The 15,468-nt window shown below is 40.8% G+C and overlaps 2 protein-coding genes across 2 annotated transcripts; both read left to right on the top strand.

Moving 5' to 3' along the window:
- Positions 1-4,459: 4,459 nt before the first annotated feature.
- Positions 4,460-6,067, top strand: LOC139785949 (uncharacterized). Its single transcript, XM_071725133.1, has 3 exons — positions 4,460-5,291; positions 5,359-5,458; positions 5,539-6,067. The coding sequence occupies exons 1-3, from the start codon at positions 4,528-4,530 to the stop codon at positions 5,995-5,997; spliced, it is 1,323 nt and encodes a 440-aa protein (XP_071581234.1). The 5' UTR covers positions 4,460-4,527; the 3' UTR covers positions 5,998-6,067.
- Positions 6,068-9,968: 3,901 nt separating this feature from the next.
- Positions 9,969-15,451, top strand: LOC139785944 (uncharacterized). Its single transcript, XM_071725128.1, has 3 exons — positions 9,969-11,658; positions 11,986-13,520; positions 13,739-15,451. Exons 1-3 carry the CDS (start codon positions 9,969-9,971, stop codon positions 15,449-15,451), a joined length of 4,938 nt encoding a protein of 1,645 aa, XP_071581229.1.
- The last annotated feature ends 17 nt before the right edge of the window (positions 15,452-15,468 follow it).

Genomic DNA, 15,468 nt, shown 5'->3' on the forward strand with positions numbered 1-15,468 from the left:
GTGCGTAAATAATTAATATTTACATAATACGATGACAGATTTTCTAACCTTACATAATGCTATAGTTTTTTTAGTTAATCATTGTTTGTGCAATCTTGAACACAAATTTAAATTCTTTGTATTTTGTCTGGAGAAAAGCTATAATTTGCTGTCAATTCGATTACACGTTACGAGACTCTGATAGCGATGATACTTGAAGAAAAAATCTCGCTTAAAAGAGGCCCGTTTCATGTACATCGATATCTACGAATTGTCGCAACATTAAATTTTACGACGTTCCAGATTCGTAACCTCTTAGGGTGCGTTCCCACTATACGCGTCGCGCGTCGCGTCACGACGCCGCGTCATGAGTTATCCAATCAAAACGTTTCATTTTATGACGTCATTTCCGACGCGAGATCTTGTCGGAAATGACGTCATAAAATGAAACGTTTTGATTAGATTACTCATGACGCAGCGTCGTGACGCGACGCGCGACGCGTATAGTGGGAACGCACCCTTAGTGCTGGTCTACAACCTTGCTTTAGTGCTGGTCTACAATCTTGCTTTAGTGCTGGTCTACGGCCGGTATTCATAGTTATTTAAGACCGTCTTAAGTTCAATCTTAAGATGTCATGAACCAATCACAGAGCCGTATTAGCGTCTTAAGACATTACTTAAGACGATCTTGAAGACTTTGAATACCGGCCTACAACCTTGTTTTAAAAGATATTTAAGCTCTAAGCCGTAAGAAATTGACCAATGGCAATTGAATTTGAGGAGAATATTCGACTGTGATTGGTCAATTTCTTACGGCTTAGATACCCTTAGAGCTTAAATACCCTTTAAAGCAAGGTTGTAGACCAGCACTAGGCCATTGCACATAACAAAGTTTTTAGTCATAATCGTAAAGCCGTAAGAAAATAGACCAATCACAGTCGATTATTCTCCTCGCGCTTGAAGAATAATCGAGTGTGATTGGTCTATTTTCTTACGGCTTTACGATTAAAACTAAAACTTTATTACGTGCAATGGCCTTTAATAATGAGCACATAAATGTAAAAGCATTTTTCTTTATGCACTTCATTCAACAAGCACAGTATTCACAGAAATATACATACGTTACAACACTTATTAACGTTTACTGACACAACGTAGCTGTTTCATGTTAAAAGATAATACTGCTTGTTAGGTTTTATATTTACATATAATTATATTTATATAAAATATTCAAAAATATTAATGAGTGAAGTAACCTGTTTTGTAGCTCGTGGTCAAGATTACAGATTATGTAAATGGGTGCGTTCAACAAACCGCTTAGTAGCGATCGAACGTGATTGGCTCTTACTTTTAGACCGAGCAAATCAGCGTAGCGTGTTGACGACACTCAACAGTTGTGTCTGTTGAATGCGGCCAATAAGCGCGTTCAGCAGGCCAAGCCGCTGAGTAGCAGTCAAACGTGATTGGCTCTTACTTTTAAAACCAACCAATCAACGCAGAGTGTTGATAAGACGAACTCAACAGTTGTATCTGCTGAACGCGGCCAATGTTTACAAATGCCGATGAGCAAGTTTTGATCAATCGCGTTGCTTAATTCGGCCGAAAGATGAGATTTGATCTTTTTCCGAGTCGACAACGACGCCCGGCCAACTTGGACAGTCGACACGTAAAAATCATGACTGTGCGCATGCGCACGACATAGTATTCCGACAGACGATTGATTGTAGACCCGGCCTTGGTCTACAATCGTATGGCGGAGTCGGATGTTGCAACGTAGCCGATGGTCCAATGAGAGAATTCTTTTTCGGAAACGAATTTTCCTTGCCGACAATGATATAGCTTTGTCGGCAACCTTGTTGCTGTCGCTGTCGTCATCGCTATCGCTGTCGCCTATTGTGCAAGGAGCTTAAAGGTAAAATTTCATGGGCAGTGAAAAGCAGCAGCAGATCGTACTGATTGGCTATAAAATAGAGAAGTTCTAGAAATTCGAAAACTTCTCTATTTTGTAGCCAATCAGTACAATCTGCTGCTTCTTTTTACTGCCCATGAAATTTTACCTTAAGGCCCGGTCTACAATAGATGTTGTAAGTCGTAAGTCCTAAGAATTGGCCAATCACAGTTCATTATTCTTCCACCACAAGGAGAATAATGAACTGTGATTGTTAAATTCTTGCGACTTACGACTTTGAGGAGAATAATCGACTGTGATTGGTCAATTCTTACGACTCACGACTTTACGACTCGCATTGTAGACCTAGCATAACAGATCAAATCAAGCAACGCGATTGATCGAAACCTGCTCCCTAGCATTCGTAAACATTTAACATAACCTGTAATTTTGACCACGAGCTATGAAACAAGTTACTTTACTCATTGAAATTTTTTGAATATTTTATATAAATATAATTATATGTAAATGTAAAACTTAACAAGCAGTGACCGCTGTTACACGTCGGGTTTAATAACATCGGTAGTTCTTAGGCTGGCAAATCACAGCTATTCCCTTCTTCTGAAGAATGAGTGTGATTGGCTAGTCTAAAAACTATTGATGTTATTAAACCCGATTAACGGCGCCGTGTAACAGCGGTCAGTGTTATCTTTTAACGTGAAACAGCTACGTTGTGTCAGTAAACGCTAATAAGTGTTGTAACGTAGGTATATTTCTGTGAATACTGTGCTCGTTGAATAGAGTGCATAAAGGAAAATGCTTTTACATTCATGTGCTCATTATTAAGAGCGTTACGAATCTGAAACGTCGTAAAATTTAATGTTGCGGCAATTCGTAGATATCGATGAAACGGGCCTCTTTTAGCGAGATTTTATCTTCAAGTATCTTCGCTATCAGAGTCTCGTAACGTGTAATCGAATTGACAGCAAATTATAGCTTTTATCTAGACAAAATACGAAGAATTTAAGGCTGCGGTCCACTTAACGCTACAAATGCTTTGGAGCGTTCTTCTTCTCCTTCTTTCTTCATTGAAAGAAAAGAGAAGAAGAATGCTTCGAAGCATTTGTAGCGTCAAGTGGACCGCAGCTTAAATTTGTGTTCAAGATTGCAAAAACAATAATTAACTAAAAAACTATGGCATTATATAAGATTGGTCGAAACCTTACTGTTACTGTTACGGAAAAGTGTGTCTGGAGACCTTTAAGGCCATCGCACACAAAATGCATAGCTTAGCATAAGCGTAGCATAAGACCGCTAAACCAATGAGCATCCAGCATAAAGTCGCCATATTGATTTACATAAGATGCTTATTGGTCCAGCGGTCTTATGTTATGCTTATGCAGCCTATGCAATTTTGTGTGCGATGGCCTTAACACACAAAATGCATAACGTAACATAAGCATAGCATAAGTCTGCTGGACCAATGAGCACCCTCATAAAGTTGCCATATTAATTTACATAAGATGCTTATTGGTCCAGCGGTCTTATGCTATGCGGTCTTATTAATCATGTTTAACTTTAATTGTATGGCCTAGTTTACACCGACCTGTTTGGTACGCGTATCAAGTACTATGTTCGTATCAAATCCGTATAAAGTCTCTGTTTACACCGGTATAACTCGAGATTTGATACGGATTTGATATGGATATAGTACTTGATACGCATACCAAACGCATACCAAATAGTCCTTAATAATCGTATTTCCGACCTGTTATGCTGGGTCTACAATGCGAGTCGCAAAGTCGTGAATCGCAAGAATTGACCAATCACAGTCGATTATTATCCTCAAATTCGACTGTGATTGGTCAATTCTTGCGACTCACGACTTTGCGACTCGCATTGTAGACCCAGCATTATTTCTCACTAGGAATAGAAATTGTTGTGGGAAGCAGAATAATTAGGCTGAGTTTCCACTGAGCGCGTCACGCGTCGCGTCATTCGTCGCAACCAATCAAAACATCTTATTTTATTACATTTTTTGTGACGGGATGTTTAGATTGGTTAACGACAAACGACGCGACGCGTGACGCGGTCAGTGGAAACTCAGCCTAATTATTCTGCTTCCCACAACAATTTCTATTTTCAGTGAGAAATAACAGGTCGGAAAGACGATTATTAGCGACTATTAGACGACTATTAAGCCCCTTGCACAATAGGCGATAGCGATAGTGATAGCGACAGCGACAAGGTTGCCGACAAAGGTATAGCTTTGTCGGCAACCTTGTCGCTATCGCTATCGCTATCACCTATTGTGCAAGGGGCTTTAGATGATTATTTATTAGACGACATAGTCGTCTATTCCGACCTGTCATTTCTCACTGCGTTGATTCCACCATGTTTTTCCAAACTTTGTTTTCACCAATAAGGATGAACACGTACTATAGCCAGACTTTGGTCTAGTTTACACCGTTAAATCGGTTGGTACGCGCATCAAGTTGGTGCGGACTAAACATTTGATACGTCCCTGTTTACACCGTTTCATCTCACAACAGGTTAGGTTAGGTTTTTGATCCAGATAAAGTCCAATGTTTTCGGTAATGGAGGGATGAGTAATTCTGTGTAAAGTGTCAGTCGATTTATAGTGAAAGTAACAAAAAGTAATGGAGAAAAACACAGAACAAATTATTATAGCGTCATTTACAGTGTTACTCGAAATTTTAAATATGCAGCAAAAAGCCAGGAAAAAATGTCTGAGGAATATGATGAAACGTATGAGGATGAGATTGAGAAAATTATGCCTTCAACAGAGGAATGAATTATTTGTACAATGGAGTCAAATGACCGATCCAATATCACCGACCCTTACTTTAGATGGTATTCAATACCGAAGAAGAATGTGGACCAAAAAGAGGAGTAATGATTTTTGGCAAAGAATCGTAGGAGAGCATTTCACTCTGTCAGAATGGTTGGCCACTTTTCGAATGTCGAAAGAAACTTTCACAATGCTTTGCGACATTATTCGAACTGTACTAGAACCCAAGCCACTTTTCCTGGTATCCAGACAGCCTTTATCTGTCGAAAAGCAGGTCGCAATAGCTCTGTATAAATTAGCAAGTTGTGCCGAGTACAGAGTCGTTGGTAATGTGATGGGTGTTCACAAATCGACAGTTCGAAAGTGCTTATTTAGAGTGACCATGGCCATCAACAACGTCATGGTACAAGATAACATATTTATGCCTTCTGAAGATGAAGCCCAGTTCATATCGCTCCAATTTAAAAAAAGAAGCTTTATTCCACAATTGATTGGGTGTATTGACGGAACACACATCCCAATTACCGCACCACATGAAGGTTATCGAGACTTTGTGAATAGGAAAGGATGGACATCATATAATGTAATGGCTGTTGTTGACCACAATGGAAGGTAAGTGTGAAAAACTGAGCTTGGAAAATACCGAAATCTAAAATTATTAAATTATCTGTTATATCAGGTTCAGAAATGTTGTAATAAAACATCCTGGGAGTGTGCACGATGCTGCCGTATTCAAGGATAGTAGCATATACAAGAATGCACAGACCATTATTCCTCAGGTAAATGTTAAATTTTTTTGTTTCGACGTAAGTTTGATTGTATTTTTATATGTAATACTAATATAATATATAAATTGTAGACATCTAAAAACATCGATGGTGTGGATATACCGTACATGATTGTAGGCGACCCGGCTTATCCTATGTTATCGTGGCTCATCAAAGGCTATTCAGGCACGTTATCAGCAGAAGAAGAATCTTTTAATGTGTATTTGAACTCTGCACGAGTTTCAGTGGAAATGACATTCGGTCGGTTAAAAGCTAGATGGAGAATTTTATGCAAAAAAATGGATTGTGCTTATACGTTTTGTCCACAAATCATTCTTGCTTGTTGCACGTTGCACAATTTTGTAGAAAGTCACAAGGAACGGTTTTTTACTGAATGGTTAGACGAAGTGTCCAACAGTGATCAGTTGTTTCCTCAACCAATAGCTGTACAAAATCGTAATAGAGATTGCGTACCTGGTATAGCAGTGAGAAACCACTTAAAACAGTATTTGGCAGCCAGTTATCCTCTGCGGAAAGCTCTCATCCGATAGTGGGTAGCAGTAGATATCAATATTATTTTCATATGTATATTCGAATTAAATAATATAATTTTGACATCTTTTTATATCTTTTATTTCTTTAATACGTACATCTTTTTGTATGCAACATTATTACAGCTTTTATATGTGTACAGTACACCACATATTTTATTATAAAATATTTGAAGTTTGTCTCATAAACCTATCACTAATTCACAGTTATAGTAATTATCATAATTAATATCTTAATATCGCATTTTGAGATCAATGGAAAAATATTTATATTTCCCGCATACACAACAAACTATTTATTTAATTAATGATTTATATTATATCTATAAATAAAAACGACTTTTTAAGAACTTGTAAAGAACAAAGTAACTTTTTGGAAACTATATCACAAGTTAATAAACAACTTATAATTATTAATTCATCTTGTACCTATAAATTAATAAAAAAGTAAATTATAATAAAGAAACTTTTTGAACGAAATTAACATTTTTAAACGAAAGGTACTTTTTAAACAAAATTAACATTTTGTGTAGGAACACGGCACCATAACTTCTAACTAGAAATAATCTCTAATATATCTTAAATATTTAAAACTGCAAAGTCTTCATATTATTCAAATTCGGTTATTGCGTTTCATAATAAAAGTTCTGTACTTTCGTATTTGGTTCCTTGCCTTCTTTCATAGGAGATTGAATGATTGTAGAGGTAGAAGGAGGTTCTGTATAATTCAACTGTAAAAAAGAAAAATTTTAATTTAATTTTTATTGACATCAAACTATATCATTAATTTTCATCCGGTGAAACCAAAACTCTCATTAAATAAGTATGCAGTAGCTTTTCTTTTTAATTACTTTTGAATAAGTTTACATATTTATACGATCTTTTCTTGAGTAATTATTTTTATAAAGAGCTTTTTATAAATACAATTATTGTAAGAACTGCTACGTCAATGTGTAGTCCGACCTTTCGGAGACACTACATGTATACATGTATGTATGTATGTATATGGTATACATGCGTGTATTTTTGCCAACAAATACACTTTGAGACTTTCGAGAGACGCGACTTCGCGATTCGCGTATCAATTTAAAGTGCCTTTTTTAGAAAGAATATTTTATTTTACATGAATACACACATACTAAATAGTAAGTACTTAAATAGTAATTTATTTTAATTATAAATTCTTTATTTACTAATATAATTAATAACTATTTAATAATATAATAAATAAAATATTTGTAATCAAAATAAATCACTGTTTCACTTCTTCAGACCAACAAAATCAAATGTTTTATTAAATTTATAAATATATCTATATAATATGTACAAATATATGTAGATAAATCTTATTGCATACACTAGTTTTAATGTTGTGATACAATTGATTATTAGAAAAATTAATAAATGGATTTACCGGAATAAGTTTCAGCGGCTTCAAGGTGCTTTGTGTGGAACGAGCAGATATTTGAGGTCTGATACCCTGCATACTGTTAGTAAATGCAGCCAGAATCAAGCCTGTTTGCTGACTTTGAAATTTTCGCTCCTTTTCTAACTCCTCTTCTTCCCACTTTCTCTGCTCCATCATCTCGTCATGGACCATTTGTTTTTGGAATTCCATCTGCTTGTTTGTAATGCTGTTGAGTAATTCTTTTTGGTTTTCCAACCACTTGTCAGTATGACTCTGCAGCATTACTTCATAACTTCTTCTTCCTAAATATAAAATTTCTATACTATAATACGTATGTACATATGTAAATTAATAATTATATATCATCTAGCCCTATATCATTGGTTGTACTCTTATAAATCTTCAAATATGGATAATAGCGTAGAGCGTAGTTGCAAATTGTGATGTCATCTTTCAAATCGAAATACTTAATAAGACTGTAATAATAAACATTTTATTTATACCAGAAGTTTTTGTTTGTTTCTGTTTTTTTGGCTGGTGGGACTTCATTTTCCTTATCTAACATTTCATCAGTCTCTTCAGCAGTTGTACAACTTATTGAATAATTCTCGTTATTAACTGAAATCAAATAAATAATAATATTAAGTCGAATAATTGATGGTACCAATTTGTATTTTCATACTTAATTATATATAATTGCATTAAATAAATATATATTACCTTCTTCCTCATTTATTTCAGCGGTGTCTATTCCTACTTGATCATCGCTGCTGCTAGCTAGGGCACTTGGCCTGCCTCCATATAATATATCTAACTCGTTGTAGAATGGACACGTTGAGGGAGCAGCACCACTGACATTATTATTTCTTTTACATTTGAAATATGCTGCTTTCAAATTTTTTAATTTTAATTTCATTTGCTCGGCTGTTTTTTCATAACCTTTTGCCTGCATTTCGGGTACCAGCATTCGGAAAATTTCTACATGCCGATGTTTCTTTCCATCAATTATACTCAAAATACTTTTTTCCGTGACCAGTTCGAGAAACGTTCGTGTTTCACCATCTGTCCAATTTGCACCCTTTTTACATGACATTTTCACTGTTGATATAAAAACTTCTATTCTAACTTTCTAACTAAAAATTCTAACTTTAACCTCAATCTAACAACAGTCAGCAGCGGCGGTATACACTTGATCCAATTCGAATCGAATCAAGTGTTTACAGCGCGCTGACATCTTTTGATACGCGTATCAACTTGGTCTGATACTCGCGATTGAGGAGTATCAGAACAGAGCGCACTAAAGTAATCCGCGAGCGTTTATACCGAGCGTATCAAACGATTTGATACGGATATAGTACTTGATACGCGTACCAAGTGCTCGGTGTAAACTAGACCTTTATCTTTAGACTAAGTTTCTACTGAGTGCGTCACGCGTCAGGAGTTAAGCGGGGAGCACACATTTTTGCACAACGCATAATGCGTAAGGATAAGGAAGTTTATTGGTCTATTTCCTTATGCACATGTGTATGGACCAATCAATTTTCTTATGCTTACGCATTATGCGTTGTGCAGAAGTGTGTGCTCCCCGCTTTAAGCGGGGAACACAGACTTTTGCATAACGCATAATACGTAAACATAAGAAAACTGATTGCTCTATTTCCTTATGCACATGTGTATGGACCACTCAATTTTCTTATGCTTACGCATTATGCGTTGTGCAGAAGTGTGTGCTCCCCGCTTCAACCTTAATTTTATTATATTATTTGTGACGCGTTTTTTTATGTGACGTAACCGATGCGTCACCCAAAAAGATGCGTCACAAATAATGCAATAATGGAATATTTTGATCTGTTAACTCGTGACGCGATGGATGACACGCTCAGTGGAAACTCAGCATTAGGGACTGTCGGACATCTGCGCAATGCAGGCTGTGTTCCTTTTAACGCTTTCAGCGCTGAAAGCGTCGCTCCATCTCTATTTGATATTCAATGTGCAACGGAGATAGAATAATGCTTACAGCGCTGAAAGCATCAAAAGGAACGCAGCCGCAGTGTCGCACGGTATATGTGCGACCCGATTGGTTGAAGGTGTCATCAAGGAAACGTTTGAACCTGCGTCACTGTTTTCGCGGCCTTTTTCCGTGGTGCCGGTGGTCGTTGGCGTTGGTCATGTGCAGTGGACAGTCAAAAGTCCTGTGTCGTAATTATATATCGCGTAAGTATAACCCCTGATTTCCATGCACGCGTTTCCGCGTGTAAAATTCCGCGTCAAACGCGCGCGTTTGATAAAAGCACGTATTTGATTGGGATAACCTATATGCAAACGCATGTTTGGCGGGAGTTCGCTCTGAGCGGCCATACGAGACGGACGTGTGCGCTCTCTGCTCGCTTGCTGAGTAGTACAGTCGAATCGGGCGTGGTCTCCTCTTTTTTTGTCTTGAGCTGGGTAACGCATCTCGGAGGTGTCAAGACGTGAGGACCTGTGTTGGGAGGGTCTAAATTAATTAATATTGTTGCTCCCCCCCCTCGGAGGGGAAGTGATCTGGGTCTTGGGTGACTCGTATATGGGATCAACGGATCCTCTAGAAGTGGGGCGATCCGGCATTAATCTCCACATGCAGGCCACAAGGAATAGCTCAAAAAGACCTCGCACCAGCCTCACTGAGGTGGAGTTTGATCGATTCTCGCAGAACATGTCTACGACGGGAAGCGATATGGAAACGGACGATGCCGACGTGAACGGAACAGCGGCGACCGATCGTGAACTTTTAGTAAACAAAACGACCGGTAATGTAAATACTGCCATTGTGCTGAAGGCCGCCTCGGAGGAATGCGATCACGTGTCCACGGCGAACATAAACATAGGGGAAATCGACATATCCCAAGACAAGGAATCGTATACAGTGAGTAATTCTACGCTGAAAAAAAATCTGCCTGGCAACAACGATACTCCTCATCGCTTTGTAAGATTTAGCAACGATAAAGTAGGTACGGCTAAAATTTTATTGAGCCTCCTTCCCGCCCATTCTACCACAACAAAAGGTAGAAATAGGATTAAGATCTGGATGATCATTTCGTCATTACAAATCGTCCCGACATCTTTGGAAATGACGAATCATTTTTCGGCGGAGGTTATGTTTGATGATTTTAGGGATGCTAATCGTGCTCTTGATGTTTTAGATGCGATTAAAGAACCGAAATTAAAGGCCCATGTGGACCAACGCTCTATTATCTGCAGGGGTGTCATTACAGACTGGCCTGCGTCGATTCCGGAATTATGGCCGGTGATTCAAAACAAAGAGAGGATAATCAAACTGGATAGGATGTATCGCCGCAATTGGGATGCTGCCACTAAAAAGACGACGCTTGTCCCTACGGACAATATAATAGTTACTTTTAAGGCTGACAAGATCTGTGATCTCTCAATTTTTACAAATGGAGTTTCGCTTAGAGTAAGACCGTACGTATCCCAGACCCGCCAATGCTATAACTGCTTCAGATATGGGCACACCAAGAACGCATGTAAGTCCGAGACCCGCTGTATTGTCTGCGGAGATAAGTCCCACGGCCAATGCGACAGACCGGTCTGTTGTAGTAATTGCAAGGGCCAGCATAAATCTACTTTCAGGGGCTGCCCAGTGCACGAAAAGAACAGAAGTATTAGTATAGTAATGGCTCATAAAAATGTTTCATTCTACAGAGCAAGGCGTATCGTGGAGGGTGAAGATCCCCCCCTTGAGTTTCGAGACAAGTTCACGGCACCGGCAGCGTGGCCCGATTTGCCGACGAGAGCTGTCCCCTCAGAAGATAGACCTGTGACAAGTCGTATGCGAGATAGAGGAGACAGGCCGAGAGGCTCGCCTCCGTCGGTATTGAAAATAAGAAACCCCATTGTAGACTCGACAAATAATTACTATGGAAGATTTGACAATCGGGCTGGCGAGGTCACGAGGGAGAGGAGAGGCCTGGCCTTAACATCTCACAATGGGACTTCGTGGGCACAGGTCGCTAGAGGCATGAGAACATCTGACGACGGGGGCTTGACTCCGTCCCCGGAATCGATTGAAGAAATAATAGGCGGAGTAATTAGACTATTGCAGAGATTTCCCGCAGCGCGGGATATTTTGATTGATTCACTTATACACTCAGAAAGGGCGGTCTACCCCGCCCCCCGGGAAAATCGGGAAGCTCGTCTATTGGAAGGAAGAGAAGGGCGTGGAGGTGATAATGGAAGACAGTATTCGGGTGATAGGGGTAGGTACCCTCCCCCCTTATCATAATTCAATCTATTATTATGGAATTGCCGAGGATACAAGAGCAGCAGGGATGAGCTAACCAAGAACATAATGAGCTATGACATCGTAATCCTTACCGAGACTAGATGCTCAGGCCCTAACAAAGTGTATTTTTCTCACTTCAAATCTGTAAATAGCGCAAATCGCTTGCGCAGTGGCGGAGTATCGATTTCTCTCCGTGACCATCTGGAGTTCGAGGTTCTTCCTGTGGGAGCTGTCCCGGTGGGATACGATATCGTATGTATTACAACTAAAAACCTTACCAAGAACTTGAATATTGTTGCAGTATATCGCCACCCACGAGAGGCCATGACTAGGCAGGACCTTCGGCCGATATTTCGATCCCTGAACAATGACAATGATACAATTATCTTGGGAGACATGAATGCCCACAATACATGCTGGAACTGTCCGGATACAAATAGCCAGGGGGATCTGTTGTATGAGGTTATGTATGACGAACACTTTATTTGTATTAATGTGGATACACTGTCCAGATCGGGGTCTCATGGCCAGAGAGATACGAACCTGGATCTTATGTTCGGTTCCCCTGGTATTGTGGATAGAGTTTCCTACAAGCAGCTGGAGGATGTTTGGGATAGCGATCACGCTCCGATATCATTTTCTTTTGATGTCCCGTCCCTGCCATATCGCAAGATTACGAATAGACTTTCCACCAAGAGGACTGATTGGATCCGCTATGGCGCACTGGTTGATAGGGAGATTGCCAGCTCCATGTTGCAGCAGAGGGAATTTTTCAGGGATGACCTCCAGAAGTATTACGGTCGCTTCGTGGATATTTTGAGGAATTCTGTTGCGGTAGCTTCAGGTAGGAGGACTTCTGGAGGGACCTCGAGACTCGTGACCTCACCGAGCAAAACTAAAATCTCTCATAAGTGGTGGGACTCGGAATGTGAGGAGGTGATACGGATGAGGAGGACGAAATTCGCTCAATGGAAGAAAACTAAGAGTTTGCATGATTTTTTTGAATATAAGAGAGCGGTGGCGGCTGCCAGGCGAACTACTAGAGCTAAGAAAAGAGCGTCCTTCGACAGGTTCTGCTCGGAGATAAATCGATTCACCAGCCCCAGCTATGTTTGGAACACTATACGCATTCTGAAGAATGCCAGGAGTAATCTGGATTGGCATCCCTGGCCAACGAAGAATAGAGAGGAGGTCATAAGGGCCTCCATTGATAATCTCGCCCCGCCCACGGTGCCCACGGAGCCTTTGGATGATGAGTGTGGTGCTTTGGATGACGAGCTTGATGCCCCCTTCGTTGCTGAGGAGCTGGAGCGTGCCATCGAGATGATCGGGAGGGACTCCGCCCCTGGATTGGATGGTGTCGACTACGGGATGATTAGGCATCTCTCTGTGTCTGCTCGGATATGCCTCCTCGAGCTTTTCAACGTGGTGTGGTCGTCGGGTGCGATTCCGACGGATTGGCTGGAGTATCAGGTCATCTTTATTGACAAGGTGGGCCGGGAAAGAGTCCGTCCCATATCTCTGTCATCTTGCATTGGAAAGGTGATGGAAAGAATGATTAACGAGAGACTGATCTTCTGGGCGGAAAGAGACGAGAAATATAGCCCCACTCAGAACGGCTTCCGGCGAGGAAAATCCTGTGCCGACAATTTGGCCCGAATTGTTTCGGACATTAAATCAGCACTGTGTGATGGAGAATATACGCTTGCGGCTTTTCTCGATGTTTCAGCAGCTTATGATAACGTTGACTACCGCATTATGGTGGACAAGCTGATCGCGCAAGACTGCCCTTCAGGCATAGCCAGGTTTGTCGGACGCTGGCTGTACTATAGAAAGGTACGATTTATTATTAATTCCCGAGAATTTTTAATAAGATGTGTCTTTAAGGGCCTCCCGCAGGGCGCGGTCCTTAGTCCTGCGTTATACTCTCTATATACCCAGGGAGTTTGTATGGACCTCCCGGAGGATGTTGAAGCCGTCGAATTCGCAGATGACATCGGATTGTATATTCGGAGCAAAAATAAAAACCGGGACGTAATAGGCGCCTGTTACAGCAAGCAGTCGATTTGGTGACTGAGCGCCTCCGATCGCTGGGCCTGGACTTGGAGCCCAAGAAGACGGTCCTCGTGGAGTTTTCTAGGAGCGGCTTCGTGGACGGGGGTATGAACATTCGGGTGAATGGTTGCGAGGTCCCCAACAGGAATGGGGCTAGGTTCCTGGGCATCTGGTTGGATAACCGTTTAAAGTTTGATCGACAAGTTCAGGAGGTCAGAGGTAAGGTGAACCGGGCTAATTCCGTCATGAGATATTTGTGCAGAGTTTCCAAGGGCGTGGAAGTTAATACGGCTCATATGCTCTATAAAAGTTTGGTTAGATCAGTCACGGACTACGGCAATTTTATATACTTCCCCAGAGACTCTGCAACTCAGCTGAAGTTGGAAAGGGCGCAGTATATGGGCATTCGCACCGCCCTTGGCTATAGAAATAGCACGCCTAATAATGTCATCGTTGCGGAGGCGAAGGTGAGGTTGCTGAGGGATCGCGCGACGCTGTTGGGCAGAAACTTCGTTCACAAGGCCATGGCGTACAATCGAAATGGTCTCTGTGATAAATTCCAGCGCTTACTAGACAGTGAGTGCTGGGCTCGATTTAGGCAGCCCATGTATAGGTTCTCACTATTATCGGAAATCTGGAGGAAATCTTTGCCCCTTAGGACTTATATTGGCGAAACCAGAGGGCCAGAAATATTTGGCGGATCTTTTAAGGCTCAGACGTTTGTCCCCAAGATAAATTTGACAATCGGGCGAGACAGAAAGGAGAGGAAATTCTCAGACCAGGAACTAATGCGTAGGGTCCGTAGTGAGTATGGTCTATTGCAGAACTCCGAGATCATCTTTACGGATGGATCCTTTGACGAGGAGTCAAGATCCACGGGCGCGGGCATTGTCATCTGTGACCGGGATATTGCTTATAAGATTAGCCTCCCATACATGTGTTCGTCGTACACAGCCGAGGTCTTTGCCATTAGATCAGCACTCATGGTGATGAAACAACAGTGTAATTGCCGGGATATTGTGATACTGTCTGACTGCAAATCTGCCCTGCTGGCCATTAAAAATAACCACCTTAACGTACATAAGAACAAATATGTTACGGAGACTAGAATTTTAATATATGATTTGGAGACTGTACATAATAAAAATGTTATTTTGGTTTGGATTCCCGCTCATGTTGGAATAGAGGGTAATGAGATGGCGGATGGATTGGCGAAGGAGGCGGCGAATGAGGAGGCTGACCCCTCCATTGGGGTGCCGGTGGGGGATCTCATGGCGGCGGTAAGGAGGGAGACGTGGAACGCCACACAGGCTGCGATCGTTTGTGATTCAGCGCACAAGGGCACTTACTATTTTGAAGAGTTCTACGAGCGAGAATCGACCAGACCTTGGTTCCATAAAGTTAATGCGAACAGATATTTTGTGACCTTGATTAACAGACTCAGGGCCAACCACTTTAATCTCGGAGTCTCCCTTAAAAGAAAAGGTTATGTGGACAGTGAGCGTTGTGACTGCGGACATGAGATTGAGGATCTTCCACATTTGCTGAATAATTGCCACAAGTATGACGACGCAAGGATTGAGTTGGATAGGGATCTGAGAGCTGCCGGATTCTTGGAAGAAATTGATATTAATCGACTTATTAGAGCCAAGAATTGGGACATCTTATACATAATTTTTACTTTTCTTAAAAAGATTGACAAAGTTATTTGATTTTGTGTTGGTACTCT

Source organism: Temnothorax nylanderi, unplaced genomic scaffold (assembly GCF_030848795.1).
Source record: "Temnothorax nylanderi isolate EJ_2023f unplaced genomic scaffold, tnyl_v1.0 TNYL_tig0924_pilon, whole genome shotgun sequence".
In the NCBI taxonomy this organism is placed as follows: Eukaryota; Metazoa; Arthropoda; class Insecta; order Hymenoptera; family Formicidae; genus Temnothorax; species Temnothorax nylanderi.